The 14,087-nt window shown below is 47.5% G+C and overlaps 1 protein-coding gene across 2 annotated transcripts in view; it reads left to right on the top strand.

Moving 5' to 3' along the window:
* Nucleotides 1-5,459: 5,459 nt before the first annotated feature.
* The window catches only part of EFNB3 (ephrin B3), a 90,238-nt gene continuing 81,610 nt past the window's right edge, over nucleotides 5,460-14,087 (top strand). Inside the window, exons 1-2 of one of the 2 annotated variants that reach the window (XM_070729664.1) lie at nucleotides 5,460-5,610; nucleotides 10,533-11,127. In XM_070729664.1, coding sequence (XP_070585765.1) covers nucleotide 11,127 — 1 coding nt within the window. In that variant the 5' untranslated portion in view covers nucleotides 5,460-5,610; nucleotides 10,533-11,126. The remainder of the gene's footprint in view (nucleotides 5,611-10,532; nucleotides 11,128-14,087) is intronic. The other variant, XM_070729665.1, reaches the window with a different exon arrangement.

Raw genomic sequence — 14,087 nt, 5'->3', positions numbered from 1 at the left:
AATGTAATTTTTTTTTAAAAAAGTTATTTATTGAACAGATTTGCACAAACATTTAAAATTCTTTAAAGTACTGTCCTTGGGCCTCCACACATTTTTTCCAGTGACTCTGCCATGACCAGTACACGGCCTGGAAGGTGTCTTCGGGGACATAGAAACATAGAAGTCTGACGGCAGAAAAAGACCTCATGGTCCATCTAGTCTGTCCTTATACTATTTTCTGTATTTTATCTTAGGATTGATATGTGTTTTCCCAGGCATGTTTAAATTCAGTGACTGTGGATTTACCAACCACGTCTGCTGGAAGTTTGTTCCAAGGATCTACTACTCTTTCAGTAAAATAATATTTTCTCATGTTGCTTTTGATCTTTCCCCCAACTAACTTCAGATTGTGTCCCCTTGTTCTTGTGTTCACTTTCCTATTAAAAACACTTCCCTCCTGGACCTTATTTAACCCTTGAACATATTTAAATGTTTCGATCATGTCCCCCCTTTTCCTTCTGTCCTCCAGACTAGACAGATTGAGTTCATGAAGTCTTTCCTGATACGTTTTATGCTTCAGACCTTCCACCATTCTTGTAGCCCGTCTTTGGACATCTCGCAAGGTCTTCGTCACGGCTGATTGGATCTTTTCTATGGACGAAAAGTGGGTTTCTTTCAGAACTATGAACAAAAGGAAGTCTGCTGGGGCGAAGTCAGGACTATAGGGGGGTGGGGCAGCATTGGCACCTGGTGTTTGGCCAGGAACTCGCGGACTCGTAGTGCGTTGTGGCCAGGCATGTTGTGGCCCCCTTTTTTTCGGAAGTCACAGAGAGTGTCCCCAAAACTACTGGTATCCTGGGTTTGCACAAGCATGGCCTGCCGATCTCCAAGTTGTTGAAAATCCAGGAAGGGGTCTCCTCAAACTAAGGACCCCTCCCTTTTCAAAAGCCTTTACAAGTGGTGATGGACGCATATTTGCCAGGGTTTTTTATCCCATGACACTGGCCCCCCTGACCGGGGGAGAACATCTGGCAGCCTTTGGAATTTACGGCTTGACCCCCAAATTAAATCCACTCCCCAAGCAGAATTTCAGGTCCCCCCTCCCCCCCCGCCACCAAAGCCCCCTTACTTCCTTGTCTAATGGTCCCCGGATAAATGCCTGCTTGAAGAGGTGGTTGCTTAGCAACTGGATAAACTGAGAATGAGGGTCTGGCAGGTTGGAAGCATCCGAAGGGGGATGCTTCCCTCTCCCCAAATTGGGGAGGGTCTGTTATGGCCGGGGAACTCCCCCCTCCCCAAGTAGGATTTCTCTTTCTATTTCAAGTCGTGAAACATCTCGTGAAAAACATCTAGCGTGAGCTGCTGTGGCCTAGAGATGGAGCTTTTGCCTCACACTCAGTAGGTTGTGAGTTCAATCCTAGGTAGAGACGGATATAAAGTCTCCTGCTTGTGCAGGGGGGTTGGACTAGATGACCTGCAAAGGTCCCTTCCAGCTCTGTTAAAGTTTAAGGAGCACCAGAGACTTTACAGACTTCCTCCTCCTCTTCCTCAACCTCCTAATACTGATAACATTATCTAGTTGGGTCTGCTCTGAGACCACCCGGGACCCCCTTCATTTCCAGCCCGAGCTGCAATTATTCTCTTTGACAGAAGTTAAGTATCTAGTTAGTAGGAAAACCCGCTTTTACCCATGGAGGTGGAGGGGAGCTGATTGTACTCTGCACATGGTCAAATCCTCCAGCCCTGGTTCGATCATAGAAACATAGAAGATTGATGGCAGGAAAAGACCTCCTGGTCCATCTAGTCTGCCCTTATACTATTTCCTGTATTTTATCTTAGGATGGATATATGTTTATCCCAGGCATGTTTCAATTCAGTGACGGTGGATTGACCAACCACGTCTGCTGGAGGTTTGTTCCAAGGATCTACTACTCTTTCAGTCAAATAATATTTTCTCACGTTGCTTTTGATCTTTCCCCCAACTAACTTCAGATTGTGTCCCCTTGTTCTTGTGCTACTTTCCTATTGAAAACACTTCCCTCCTGAACCTTATTTAACCCTTTAACATATTTAAATGTTTCGATCATGTCCCCCCTTTTCCTTCTGTCCTCCAGACTCTACAGATGGAGTTCATTAAGTCTTTTCTGATACGTTTTATGCTTAAGACCTTCTACCATTTTTGTACCCTGTCTTTGGACCCGTTCAATTTGATCCGTATCTTTTTTTAGGTGAGGTCTCCAGAACTGAACACAGTATTCTTCCAAATGTGGTCTGACCTGCGCTCTATATAAGGGGATCATAATCTCCCTCTTCCTGCTTGTTATACCTCTAGCTATGCAGCCAAGCATCCTACTTGCTTTTCCTACTGCCCGACCACACTGCTCACCCATTTTGAGACTGTCAGAAATCACTCCCCCTAAATCCTTCTCTTCTGAGGTTTTTGCTAACGCAGAACTGCCAATGCAATAATAATAATAATTTAATAATAATTTATTAGATTTGTATGCCGCCCCTCTCCAAAGACTCGGGGCAGCTCACAACAATAATAAAAACAATATTATGGCGGAACAAATCTGATATTAAAAAGAAGCATATAAAAACCCTATCAAATTTAAAAAACCAAACAACACATACATATCAAACAAAAAGAGCCAGGGGGAAAGGTGTCTTAACTTCCCCATGCCTGGCGGTAAAGGTGGGTTTTGAGTAATTTACGAAAGACAAGGAGGGTGGGGGCAGTCCTGATCTCCAGGGGGAGTTGATTCCAAAGGGCCGGGGCCGCCACAGAGAAGGCTCTTCCCCTGGGTCCCGCCAGATGACATTGTTTAGTCGACGGAGCCCGGAGAAGGCCAACTCTGTGGGACCTTATCGGTCGCTGAGATTTGTGCGGTAGAAGGCAGCCTTCAACTTGGCAACCCACCATTTGGGGTTTCCCATCGCTAAGCAAAAGTCATTAAGTGAGTCAGACCCAATTTGGGTCTTTTTGCTGAAGGGGAGAAATTTTCAGCCTGGTCGTTAAAGAGAGCGTACCCCTTTTTTGTGATTCTTTCTCTGTGATTTTTTTCCCCCCAAGCCTGGTTTTCTTATTTCTGTGACCGTCAGCCCGGGGGTTGTGTCTCGACTTGTTCGCCCTGCTGTCACAATCTCACACTTCCCTTCCAGTACAAAATCTCTGCAGAATGTGTGTGTATGTGTGTAGAGGAGGGAAGCCGAATCTGCAAACTACACAGGCAGTCCTCGGTCTTACGACCACAACTGAGCCCCAGATTTCAGGTTGCTAAGTGAGATGGTCGTTAAGCGGATGTAGGCCTGTTTTTACTACCGTTCCGGCCATCGTCGTTATGGGAATCACCGTCGTTAAAATTAATACCGTAACACAGTCACTAAATGAATCCACAGCCGCCACAGAGAAGGCTCTTCCCCTGGGGCCCGCCAAACGACATTGTTTAGTCGACGGGACCTGGAGAAGGCCAACTCTGTGGGACCTTATCGGTCGCTGGGATTCGTGCGGTAGCAGGCGGTTCTGGAGGTAATCTGGTCCATTGTCGACTCCAATTGTATAACAGAGTCGACTGACAATGAGTCAGTCGAGGTGACTGGGGCACGTACTTGTCCACCTGTCTGGGAAGAGTTTGATCTGGTGACACCTGATGAAGTGGACAAGGCCATTGGAGCTGTGAGTTCCACCACCTGTTTACTGGATCCGTGTCCCTCCTGGTTGGTTTCGGCCAGCAGGGAGGTGACACGGAGCTGGGCCCAGGAGATTACCAACGCCTCCTTGGGGAGGGGAGTTTTTCCATCTCTCTATAAAGAAGCGCTTGTGCACCCCCTCCTCAAGAAGCCCTCCCTGGACCCAGCTGTGCTTAACAACTATCGTCCAGTCTCCAACCTTCCCTTTATGGGGAAGGTTGTCGAGAAGGTGGTGGCGCTCCAGCGGTCCTTGGAAGAAGCCGATTATCTAGGTCCCCGGCAGTCGGGTTTCAGGCCCGGTTACAGCACGGAAACCGCTTTGGTCGCGTTGATGGATGATCTCTGGCGGGCCCGGGACAGGGGTTTATCCTCTGTCCTGGTGCTCCTTGACCTCTCAGCGGCTTTCGATACCATCGACCATGGTATCCTTCTGCACCGGTTGGAGGGGTTGGGGGTGGGAGGCACTGTCCTTCAGTGGTTCTCCTCCTACCTCTCTGGCCGGTCGCAGTCGGTGTTAGTGGGGGGCCAGAGGTCGACTCCTGGGTTTCTCCCTTGTGGGGTGCCTCAGGGGTCGGTCCTCTCCCCCCTGCTATTCAACATGTACATGAAACCGCTGGGCGAGATCATCCAAGGACATGGGGTGAGGTATCATCAATATGCGGATGATACCCAGCTCTACATCTCCACCCCATGCCCAGTCAACGAAGCGGCGGAAGTGATGTGCCGGTGCCTGGAGGCTGTTGGGGCCTGGATGGGTGTCAACAGACTCAAGCTCAACCCGGATAAGACGGAGTGGCTGTGGGTTTTGCCTCCCAAGGACAATTCCATCTGTCCATCCATTACCCTGGGGGGGGGAATTATTGACCCCCTCAGAGAGGGTCCGCAACTTGGGCGTCCTCCTCGATCCACAGCTCACATTAGAAAAACATCTCTCAGCTGTGGCGAGGGGGGCATTTGCCCAGGTTCGCCTGGTGCACCAGTTGCGGCCCTATCTGGACCGGGACTCACTGCTCACAGTCACTCATGCCCTCATCACCTCGAGGTTCGACTACTGTAATGCTCTCTACATGGGGCTACCTTTGAAAAGTGTTCGGAAACTTCAGATCGTGCAGAATGCAGCTGCGAGAGCAGTCATGGGCTTACCTAGGTATGCCCATGTTTCTCCATCACTCCGCAGTCTGCATTGGCTGCCGATCAATTTCCGGTCACAATTCAAAGTGTTGGTTATGACCTTTAAAGCCCTTCATGGCACTGGACCAGAATATCTCCGAGACCGCCTACTGCCGCACGAATCCCAGCGACCGATTAGGTCCCACAGAGTGGGCCTTCTCCGGGTCCCGTCAACTAAACAATGTCGGTTGGCGGGCCCCAGGGGAAGAGCCTTCTCTGTGGCGGCACCGGCCCTATGGAACCAACTCCCCCCGGAGATTAGGATTGCCCCTACTCTTCCTGCCTTCCGTAAACTCCTTAAAACCCACCTTTGTCGTCAGGCATGGGGGAATTGAAACATCTCCCCCTGGGCATGTTTAATTTATATATGGTATGCGTGTGTGTATGTCTGTTAGTATATGGGGTCTTTTAAATCTTTAAACATTTTAAAAACTGTTGGATTATTTATGATTTGTTGTTACATGTTGTGAGCCGCCCCGAGTCTTCGGAGAGGGGCGGCATACAAATCGAATAAATAATAATAATAATAATAATTGTCATGTAGGGCTTTAAAGGTCATGACCAACACTTTGAATTGTGACCGGAAACTGATCGGCAGCCAATGCAAGCCACGGATTAAATTGCTTTTCCAGAATTCACCAGCTTTTTTAAAAAATAAAAAATTCAGGAACCATCGTAATATCAAGGCTGCCGCTAAATGGATGTAGAATGAGGCCTTCTGCGTTCCTCTCCTGGTACTTGCGGCCCCTGCGAAACAAACCAGTTTTTGAGGTTAGTTTGCTTTGAAGCCTTGCCCCCCTCCCCTCCCAAAATTTTAGTCTTCTTTGTTCCTGGCAAACCAGGGCTGTCTTTTCCTCTCGTGGTCTCTAGGTGGTGCCCTTTCCCCTCTGGTCCGCCTCACTGGATTTCAGGGCACTCTTCAAAGTGAATCCTGCTGAATTTGGAGAGTGGGTTTCCAGGGGGTGGGTGGGGTGTCTCCCCAAAAAATGACTTCACGCCGGAAGACAACGCACATACGCCTCCTCTGAAATCCCATCAAGCACAACTTTTTTTAAAAAAAAATTCCACCTTTCAGGTCCTGGGATATTTTTTTCAGAGGTTCTTGGGGGGGGGGAAATTCATGAGGACTAGAAACCTGAGGACGTTTAAGAAGTTCTGAAAGTGGGATCGTCCTAGGGTCCCATATTCTGTGAGGGACGAAAAGGGTCCCCTCCTCCACTAGACCAGTTTTGCACCCAAGCCGGCTCTTGTTTCCATAGGTCAGTGATGGGCGAACCTATGGTACGGGTGCCACAGGTGGCGTGCGGAGCCATATCTGCTGGAACTTGAACTGTTGCCCGAGTTCAGTGCTAGTGCGCAGCTGTAGCTGATTTTCGGCTCATGTGGAGGCTACAGGAGGTCGTTTTTGTCCTCCGGAGGGCCTCGGAGGAATGGGGGAGAGCATTTTCACCCTCCTCAGGCTCCAAGAAAGCCTCTGGAGCCTGGGGAGGGTGAAAAATGGGCCTACCAGGGTCACAGGAAGTCAGGAAACTGGCGATTACTGGCCTCCAGAGAACCTCCCGAAGGGAAGAGGCCATTTTCGCCCTCCCCAAGCTCCAGGAAAGCCTCTGGAACCTCTGGAACCTGTGGACAGTGAAAAACGGGCCTACTGGGCCACCAGGAAGTCAGGAAACTGGACATTTCTGGCCTCCAGAGGGCCTCCCAGGGGGGGCATTTCCCCCCTCCCCAAGCTCCAGGAAAGCCTGTGGAATCTGGGAAGGGTAAAAAATGGGCCTACATGGCCCACTAGAAGTGAGGAAATGGGCCATTTCCGGCCTCCTGAGGGCCTCCCAGAGGGGGGAGGCTGTTTCCCCCCTCCCCAAGTTCCAGGAAAGCCTCTGGAGCCTGGGAAGAGTGAAAAACGGGCCTACTGGGCCCACTGGGAGTCAGGAAACAGGCCATTTTCGGCCTCCAAAGGGCCTATGGGTGTGTGTGTGTGTGTGTGTGTTGGAGGCTGTTTTTGCCCTCCCCAAGCTCCAGGAAAGTCTCTGGAACCTGAGGAGAGTGAAAAACGGGCCTACTGGGCCCATTGGGAGTCAGCAAACAGGCCATTTCCGGCCTCTGGTGGGGTGGGAGAGGCCATTTTCGCCCTCCCCAAGCACCAGGAAAGCCTCTGTGCTGGAGCCTAGAGAGGGTGAAAAACCTGAGGGAAAAAAGGTTTGCCATCACTGCCCTAGGTCATAAATTAGGATTTATTTGACCTACATCGGCAACGGATTTGTTTTTTAAAAGCGTTTCCAAAGATTTAACACTTTCTTGGATATTTTTAATCCTTGATCAGTTTCTCTGGCGCGCTCCGGAGGGATGCAGGAAATGGCAGGCTCTGTTCTAGAAATTTTAAGATGGGGGACTTCAACTCCCAGAATTCCCTGGTGCTAATGCATCCTTTTTGATGTGTATACCCAGTGGTGGCCTTGCTTACTCTCTTACAATCCCTTCCTCTGCCAATTTCTCCACTTTATTATTATTATTATTATTATTATTATTATTATTATTATTATTGTTGTTGTTGTTGTTGTTATTGTTATTATTGTTTTATTGTTGCTATTATTATTATTATTATTATTATTATTATTATTATTATTATTATTAATTAGATTTGTATGCCGCCCCTCTCCCTAGACTCGGGGCGGCTTACAGCAATGATAAAAACAATATATAATGACAAATATAATAGTTAGAATCTTAAATAACAATACTGTAATACATTTAAAAAGTCTAAAAAACAAGAAACCCCAATATATATAAACATACATACAATCATATCATACACAAAAAACTACATAGGCAGGGGGAGATATTTCAGTTCCCCCAAGTTTGATGACAGAGGTGGGTTTTAAGGAGCTTACGAAAGGCAAGGAGGGTGGGGGCAGTTCTAATCTCTGGAGGGAGCTGATTCCAGAGGGTCGGAGCCACCACAGAGAAGGCTCTTCCCCTGGGTTCTGCCAAACGATATTGTTTAGTTGATGGGACCTGGAGGAGACCAACTCTGTGGGATCTAACCAGTCACTGTGATTCGTGCGGCAGAAGGCGGTCTCGCAGATATTCTGGTCCGGTGCCATGAAGGGCTTTATAGGTGATGACCAACACTTTGAATTGAGACCGGAAACTGATCGGCAACCAATGCAGACTGCGGAGTGTTGGGGATGGGTCAAGAGAAGAACAAAAAAAACAAAAAAACAAAACAAGTGTGGGCAGCTGGGGAATTCTGGGGGTTGAAGTCCAGCTCTCTGAAAGCTGCCAAAGAGGAAGTAAATGCAGTTTTACTCTAAGGTTCAGGCTTGCTGGCATTATCAAGACGAGTCTTGAACCCTTGCAAAAAAACACAGTTTAAGATTCAGCCTTGTGGGCATTTTGCAAAAAAATCTCCTCGTCTCCAACAACCCACCCTGTGAAGGAGAAACCCCCCAATTCCCCAAATGCCCTCATCACTTGTGGGTGGCCAAGCAAGACATCTATGTCTTAACAGTCCAGTCCCAACGCTTTCCACCCTGGGACCCAGGCCCTCGATTAATTGGCTCTAATTAATTTAATCTCCATGCAAAGTTGAATTAAATTAAGCGCTATTCATTCCCCACCCTCTTTGGAAAACCCACAAGGGAATGAGAGATACCGATCGGAGTTTTCCGGGCTTGTAGTTATCCTATTCTGGGATCACGTGGGATTTGGGACACCAGAAAACCCCACAGGCGCACACTGAATTCCCCCCCCCCCAAAAAAAAAAATATTTTGCATTCTCCTTTTGCAGCTCTGGAGTTGAAAAAAACAAAATCGGCTGGGATTAAAATGGGCCAGATTCAACATTGATCATCCATTGCACGCTATAGCATGTTGCTAGTCCTCATTGCTTTGGAAATCTAGCACCGCTTTACCGGTTGGATGAAAGGTTCCTAATCGGCATGGAGAGATATTTCTAGATCAAGCCCGGTGCATCCATCAGATTTCTTTCTTAGTCCTCGGTTTAACAGTTTAGCAACGATTCAAAGTTACGACGATTCTGAAAAGAGTGACTTACGACCGTCGCAGGATTCCGACAGTCGTGTGATCAACCCAGTGTGGTTGAAGCATCACGTGATCGCCGTTTGTGACCGTTCCAACCGCCTTCCAATGATGGAGGGAGCTGGATTTGCTTAATGACTGCATGATTCACTTAACAACCATGGCCTGAAGGTTGCGGCAAACTCACCACTTAGAAACGTGCCGAGGAAGTAAAACACACTGATGCCCTTGAAGGGGGTTGGGCTAGATGACCTCTCAGGTCCCTTCCAATCCTGTAATAGGTGGTCCTCGACTTACAATCAGGCTTGAGCATGGACCGACATTTCATGTGCTAAGTGAGGCAGTGGTTGGGAATTCTGCTCCATTTTACAACTTTTCCTGGCACCGTTGTTAAGTGAATCACTGCAGTTGTTAGTCACATGGTGATTAAATTAACTTAATGGATTAACAGACTTGGAAGGGACCTTGGAGGTCATCTAGTCCAACCCCCTGCCTCTCACTAGGATTAAATGAATCTGACTTCTCCATCATGTGACCTTGGGACTAGGCGACCGGTTAGGTCCCAGAGAGTCGGCCTTCTTCGGGTCCCGTTGACTAAACAATGTCGTCTGGCGGGACCCAGGGGAAGAGCCTTCTCTGTGGTGGCTCCGACCCTCTGGAACCAGCTCCCCCCTGAGATTAGGATTGCCCCCACCCTCCTTGCCTTTCATAAACTCCTTAAAACCCACCTCTGCCGTCAGGCATGGGGGAATTGAAACCTCTCCCCTTTGCCTATGTTGTTTTGCTGTTTGATTGATTGTGTGCTTGTTTTTTATATACATTGGGATTGTTTTATGAATTTCTTAACTTAAAATTGTAATTGGATTGGTTGGCATTGGATTTGTCACTATGTACTGTTTTTGCTATTGTTGTGAGCTGCCCCGAGTCTGCGGAGAGGGGCGGCATATAAATCCAATAAATCTAATCTAATCTAATCTAATCTAATCTAATCTAATCAACCGTCATAAAAACGAGTCAGATCACTGAGGTGTTGAAACGGTCATAAGTGTGAAAAGCAGTTACTAAACAAACCGTTGTAAACCGAGGACTACCCAGGTTGAATTATCAGGCTGTTTATCCCACATTTAACCGGCTCGTTCACTTAGGTTGTCGTGGGTTATGTTTTTTTGCCCACTTTGCCAAAATCAAGGTCTATTATGTCGATTGCCTTCCTGCCCTCTATTAAGCAAGTTACCCGATTGAAAAATACATTATTTATTGCCATGTTTCTTCCTTGCCCTGAATTCTGGGGAAGAAGAATCCTTGTTGGCTGGGGAATTCTGGGAATCGGAAGAACGCCGGCCTGGGATCCAAAAACAACTAGAATCGGGAACGAACCATGCCGTCGTAACTTTGTCCGGTCAATAAACGAATCGTTGTAAATCAGGGACTAGCTTTTCTTCTTCTGTTATGATTTTTCCTAGATTTTTAGCTTGGAGAAACCCCACTTCCTTGTCCACAAAATTTAGGCTTCTGCTTTTTTTGGAGGTGAGACCCGATCCTTCCATAAATGCTGCCCCCCTCCCCCCTCCCCAAAATCCCCTCACTCGGTGGAAAATGCCAGAATCTCTGTAAGCTGAGTCCAGACGGGTTACGAGAAAATATTTATATTTCAGGGGCACTTTGCGGAGATCCCGTTTCCAGAAACGTAAACACGGAGGAAAGCAGTTCATTCCATCTTTGAACAGACCCACGGAGGGAAAGAGAGAAGCGTTTGGAAACGGCAAATGTCCATCCTTTTATGCATGCTCGGAGTCTTCGGATGTTGGTCTCGATTCGAACTCATGGCCTTGGGGGGGAGCTGAGCTAGGCTTCGGGTTTTCTTTGGGGTTGCCTTTTTTGGATGGATGGCCGGGTGGCCGCAGTGGGTTCCACTGATTTGCACGACCAGAAGAGATAGTCCTTGACTTATGACCAGAAATTGGTCATAATTCGGTTGCTAAGGGAGTTTTTGCTTGCCACAGTCTGTAAGTGAGGAACGGTTCTTAAGTGAACTCTGCCCCGTTTTATGACCTTTTCTCACCACAGTTAAGCACATCAGTCCTTAAGTGTGGAACGTGGTCGTTAAAGTGAGTCTTGCCCTGTTTTATGACCTTTACGTGTTGCAGTTAAGCGAAGGAGTGCAGCCCTTAAAGTGAGGAAATGCGGTTGTTAAGTGAAACTTGCCTTGTTTTACGACCCGGTTGTTAAGTGAAACACTGCAGCCGTCAAGTAAGTAACACGATTGGTAAATGAATTGGGCTTCCCCTCTGACTTGGCTTAGTTAGAAGGTCGCAAAGGGGGACCACGTGACTCCTTGAGACCCTGTGATGGTCATAACTATGAATCAAATTGCCAAGCGTCTGAACTTTGACTGTACGGCCATAGGAATGGTCGTAAGTGTGAAAAACAGTCATAAGTCACTTTTTTCAGTGCTGTGCTAACCTTGGCTACTAAGAACTGGTTCTCCTGTTGTGGCTTATTTGCACACTTAAGGTTTTGGGGAGGGAATCAAGCGGAATTTTGTCCTACACTTTCACACTGAGGACTAGCTACCTTGGATATTGTTTTAAAAGTTCCAAGTTTTACGAGGCTGCTGCGTTTCTTGCTGGCTTCCCTGCTGATTCTGAGCCATCTTACTCTTGCTCCCTCTTTTAATTTTATTTTTTTTTGCAAGATATAAATGTATATATTTTCGAAAGCGAGGAAACACAGATTGCAGTTGGTTACATATGCTTATTTACTGAATTACTAGGTTTTTCTGTATGGGCGCAAGGCAGCAAAATAGGAATTAAGTGGGCTGCGTTTAAACAGCATATTAGGTGGCCAAAAAAAACGAAGGAGAGAAAAAAAGAGAAAGAAAAATATTATGCAAATTGACAGCCAGCCCAGCATCATGTGTGAATGCAGCCAAAAAAAAAGTTAAACGATCTTGGTTCCCAGCTGCAAATTGCAAAACCTGGCTTCTCTTTCTTTCTTTCTTTCTTTCTTCTTTCTTTCTTTCTTTCTTTCTTTCTTTCTCCTTTCCTTCCTTCCTTCCTTTCCTTCCTTCCTTCTTTCTTTCCCTCCCTCCCTCCTTCCCTCCCTCCTTCCTTCCTTCCTTCCTTCCTTTATCTCCTTCCTTTCTTTTCTTCTCATTCCCATCTCTCTCTCTCTTTCCCCCCCTTCCTTTCCTCCTTCCCTTTTCCTTCCCCCCTCTCTTTCTTTCTTTTTCTTCTTCCTTTCTTCATTTTCTTCTCATTCCCATCTCTTTCTTTTGCTCTCTCTTTCTCTTTCTTCTTCCTTCCTTCCTTTCTCCTCCCCTTTCTTTCTTTTTTCTTCCACCTTCCTTCCTTCTTTTTCTTCTCATTCCCATTTCTCTCTCTCTCTCTTCCTTCCTTCCTTCCCTTCTCCTCCCCCTTTCTTTCTTTCCTTCCTTCTTTCCTTCCCTCCTTCCTTTTCTTTCGCAGTTTTCCAGCCAAAATTCTTTCTCCGGTTCAGCCTCACAAAAAAACCCCCGCAAACACAAAATGCACCTTTGCACTTGTTAAATATGCAAAGTAAGGCCCGGTGCAGATTTAAATGGTGCCCTGGAAGGTCTGAGGTTTTTGGAGGGCTGCAAAATGAAAGGTTTGTTGTAAGCCAAGATAATTATATAGGGAAAGAGGTTGCTTTTGCTGAAGAGACCCCGGGGGTTGGCAAAAATGGTGTTTTTTTTAACCATATGAAAGGCCCAGGGCTTTGCAAATTAACCTGCCTGACCCAAAAGCCTGCAGTGGTCAGGAATCAGCACTTCCCAGAATCTCCTTCTGTTCCCCCGCTTTGAATTCTGGGAGCTGCAGCACTGGGCACTGCTGGTTAGAGTTACCCGTTGTAGGTTTAGCACAGGGGGTCCCAGAATCCCCTGTTTGCAGGGATGTTAGGCTAAGAGTTCTGGGAGTTGTAGTTCTGGGATAGCTGGCTGAGGGCCTCTATAGGCAGGGGTGTTACAATGCTAGGAGTTCTGGGAGTTGTAGTTCTAGCACAGCTGGTTTAGAGAGCGTTGGCAGGGATGTTACAAGGCTAAGAGTTCTGGGAGTTGTAGTTCTGGCACAGCCGGCTGAAGGACTCCATAGGCAGGGATGTTTCAATGCTAGGAGTTCTGGGAGTTGTAGTTCTGGCACAGCTGGTTGAGGGATTAGGTATACTTCTCGCTTGACAGTTCCCAGAATCCTCAACAACACGAATCTCCTGTTGGCAGGGGTGTTACAATGCTAGGGATTCTGGGAGTTGTAGTTCTAGCACAGCTAGTTGAAGGACTAGGTGTACTGCTAGCTTGACAGTTCCCAGAATTCCCAGCAGCATGGATTCCCCCTGCTTGGGATTCTGGGAGCTGTAGTTCTGACCTGTTGGTTAGAGCTACCGGCAGTAGGTTTAGCTTGGCGGTTCCCAGAATCCCCAGCCGGCCTGAATGTTCCGAATCCTGGGAGTTGTAGTTCTAACATAGCTAGTTGCCTCAGAGTTCGGGCTCAGCGGTTCCCAGAATCTCCTGCAAACACTGCTAGGAATCCTGGGAGTTGTAGTTCTAGCACAGCCGGTTAGAGCCACAGGCTGCAATTCTAGATCAGCGGTTCCCAGAACCCCCTGCCGGCATGGACATTCTGCTGCCTAGGAATTCTGGGAGTTGTAGTCCTAGCACAGCTGGTGGAGCGACCCACTGTGGGTCTAGCTAAACACTTCCCAGAATCGCCTGCATGTCTCTTCCGCTGCAAGGGATTCTGGGGCTTGTAGTTTTAATACGTCAGAGGTGTTGACAAAGAGTTTCTCTAAAACTCCCCGGCTCCCATTGTTTCCCTGTTTATGGGTGGGGAGACCTTTGGAGGTGCGGGCACCACCCTGCCATATTTGGGGCCGCCTCTAACCACAAATCCCCCCCGCCCCAAGGGCATCCTAGTCACATCCTGGCTTGTCTTCTAACCTGCTTTTCCAGCCACGCCCAAGACAGGCCAGAAAAAAAAACCACAGAATTTTTTCTGTCTTTGCTAAACGCAGAGTAGGAGAAAGAAGGGAGAAAGGAGAAAGGAAGGGTAATAGTGGAAGGAGGGAGAAGGAGAAAGAAAGAAGGAAGTCGAGGGGCCGCCTGAGATAGGAAGAGAGAAAGAAAGATGGATACAGGCGAAAACAATAGAAAGAAAAATTGGAATGTGATCTAGTTTATTGCACTTAAAAAACCC

The sequence above is a fragment of the Erythrolamprus reginae genome, chromosome Z, assembly GCF_031021105.1.
Source record: "Erythrolamprus reginae isolate rEryReg1 chromosome Z, rEryReg1.hap1, whole genome shotgun sequence".
Classification (NCBI taxonomy): Eukaryota; Metazoa; Chordata; class Lepidosauria; order Squamata; family Dipsadidae; genus Erythrolamprus; species Erythrolamprus reginae.
Note: the sequence above shows the minus strand (reverse complement) of the source record. Positions and strands in the feature narration are given on the sequence as shown.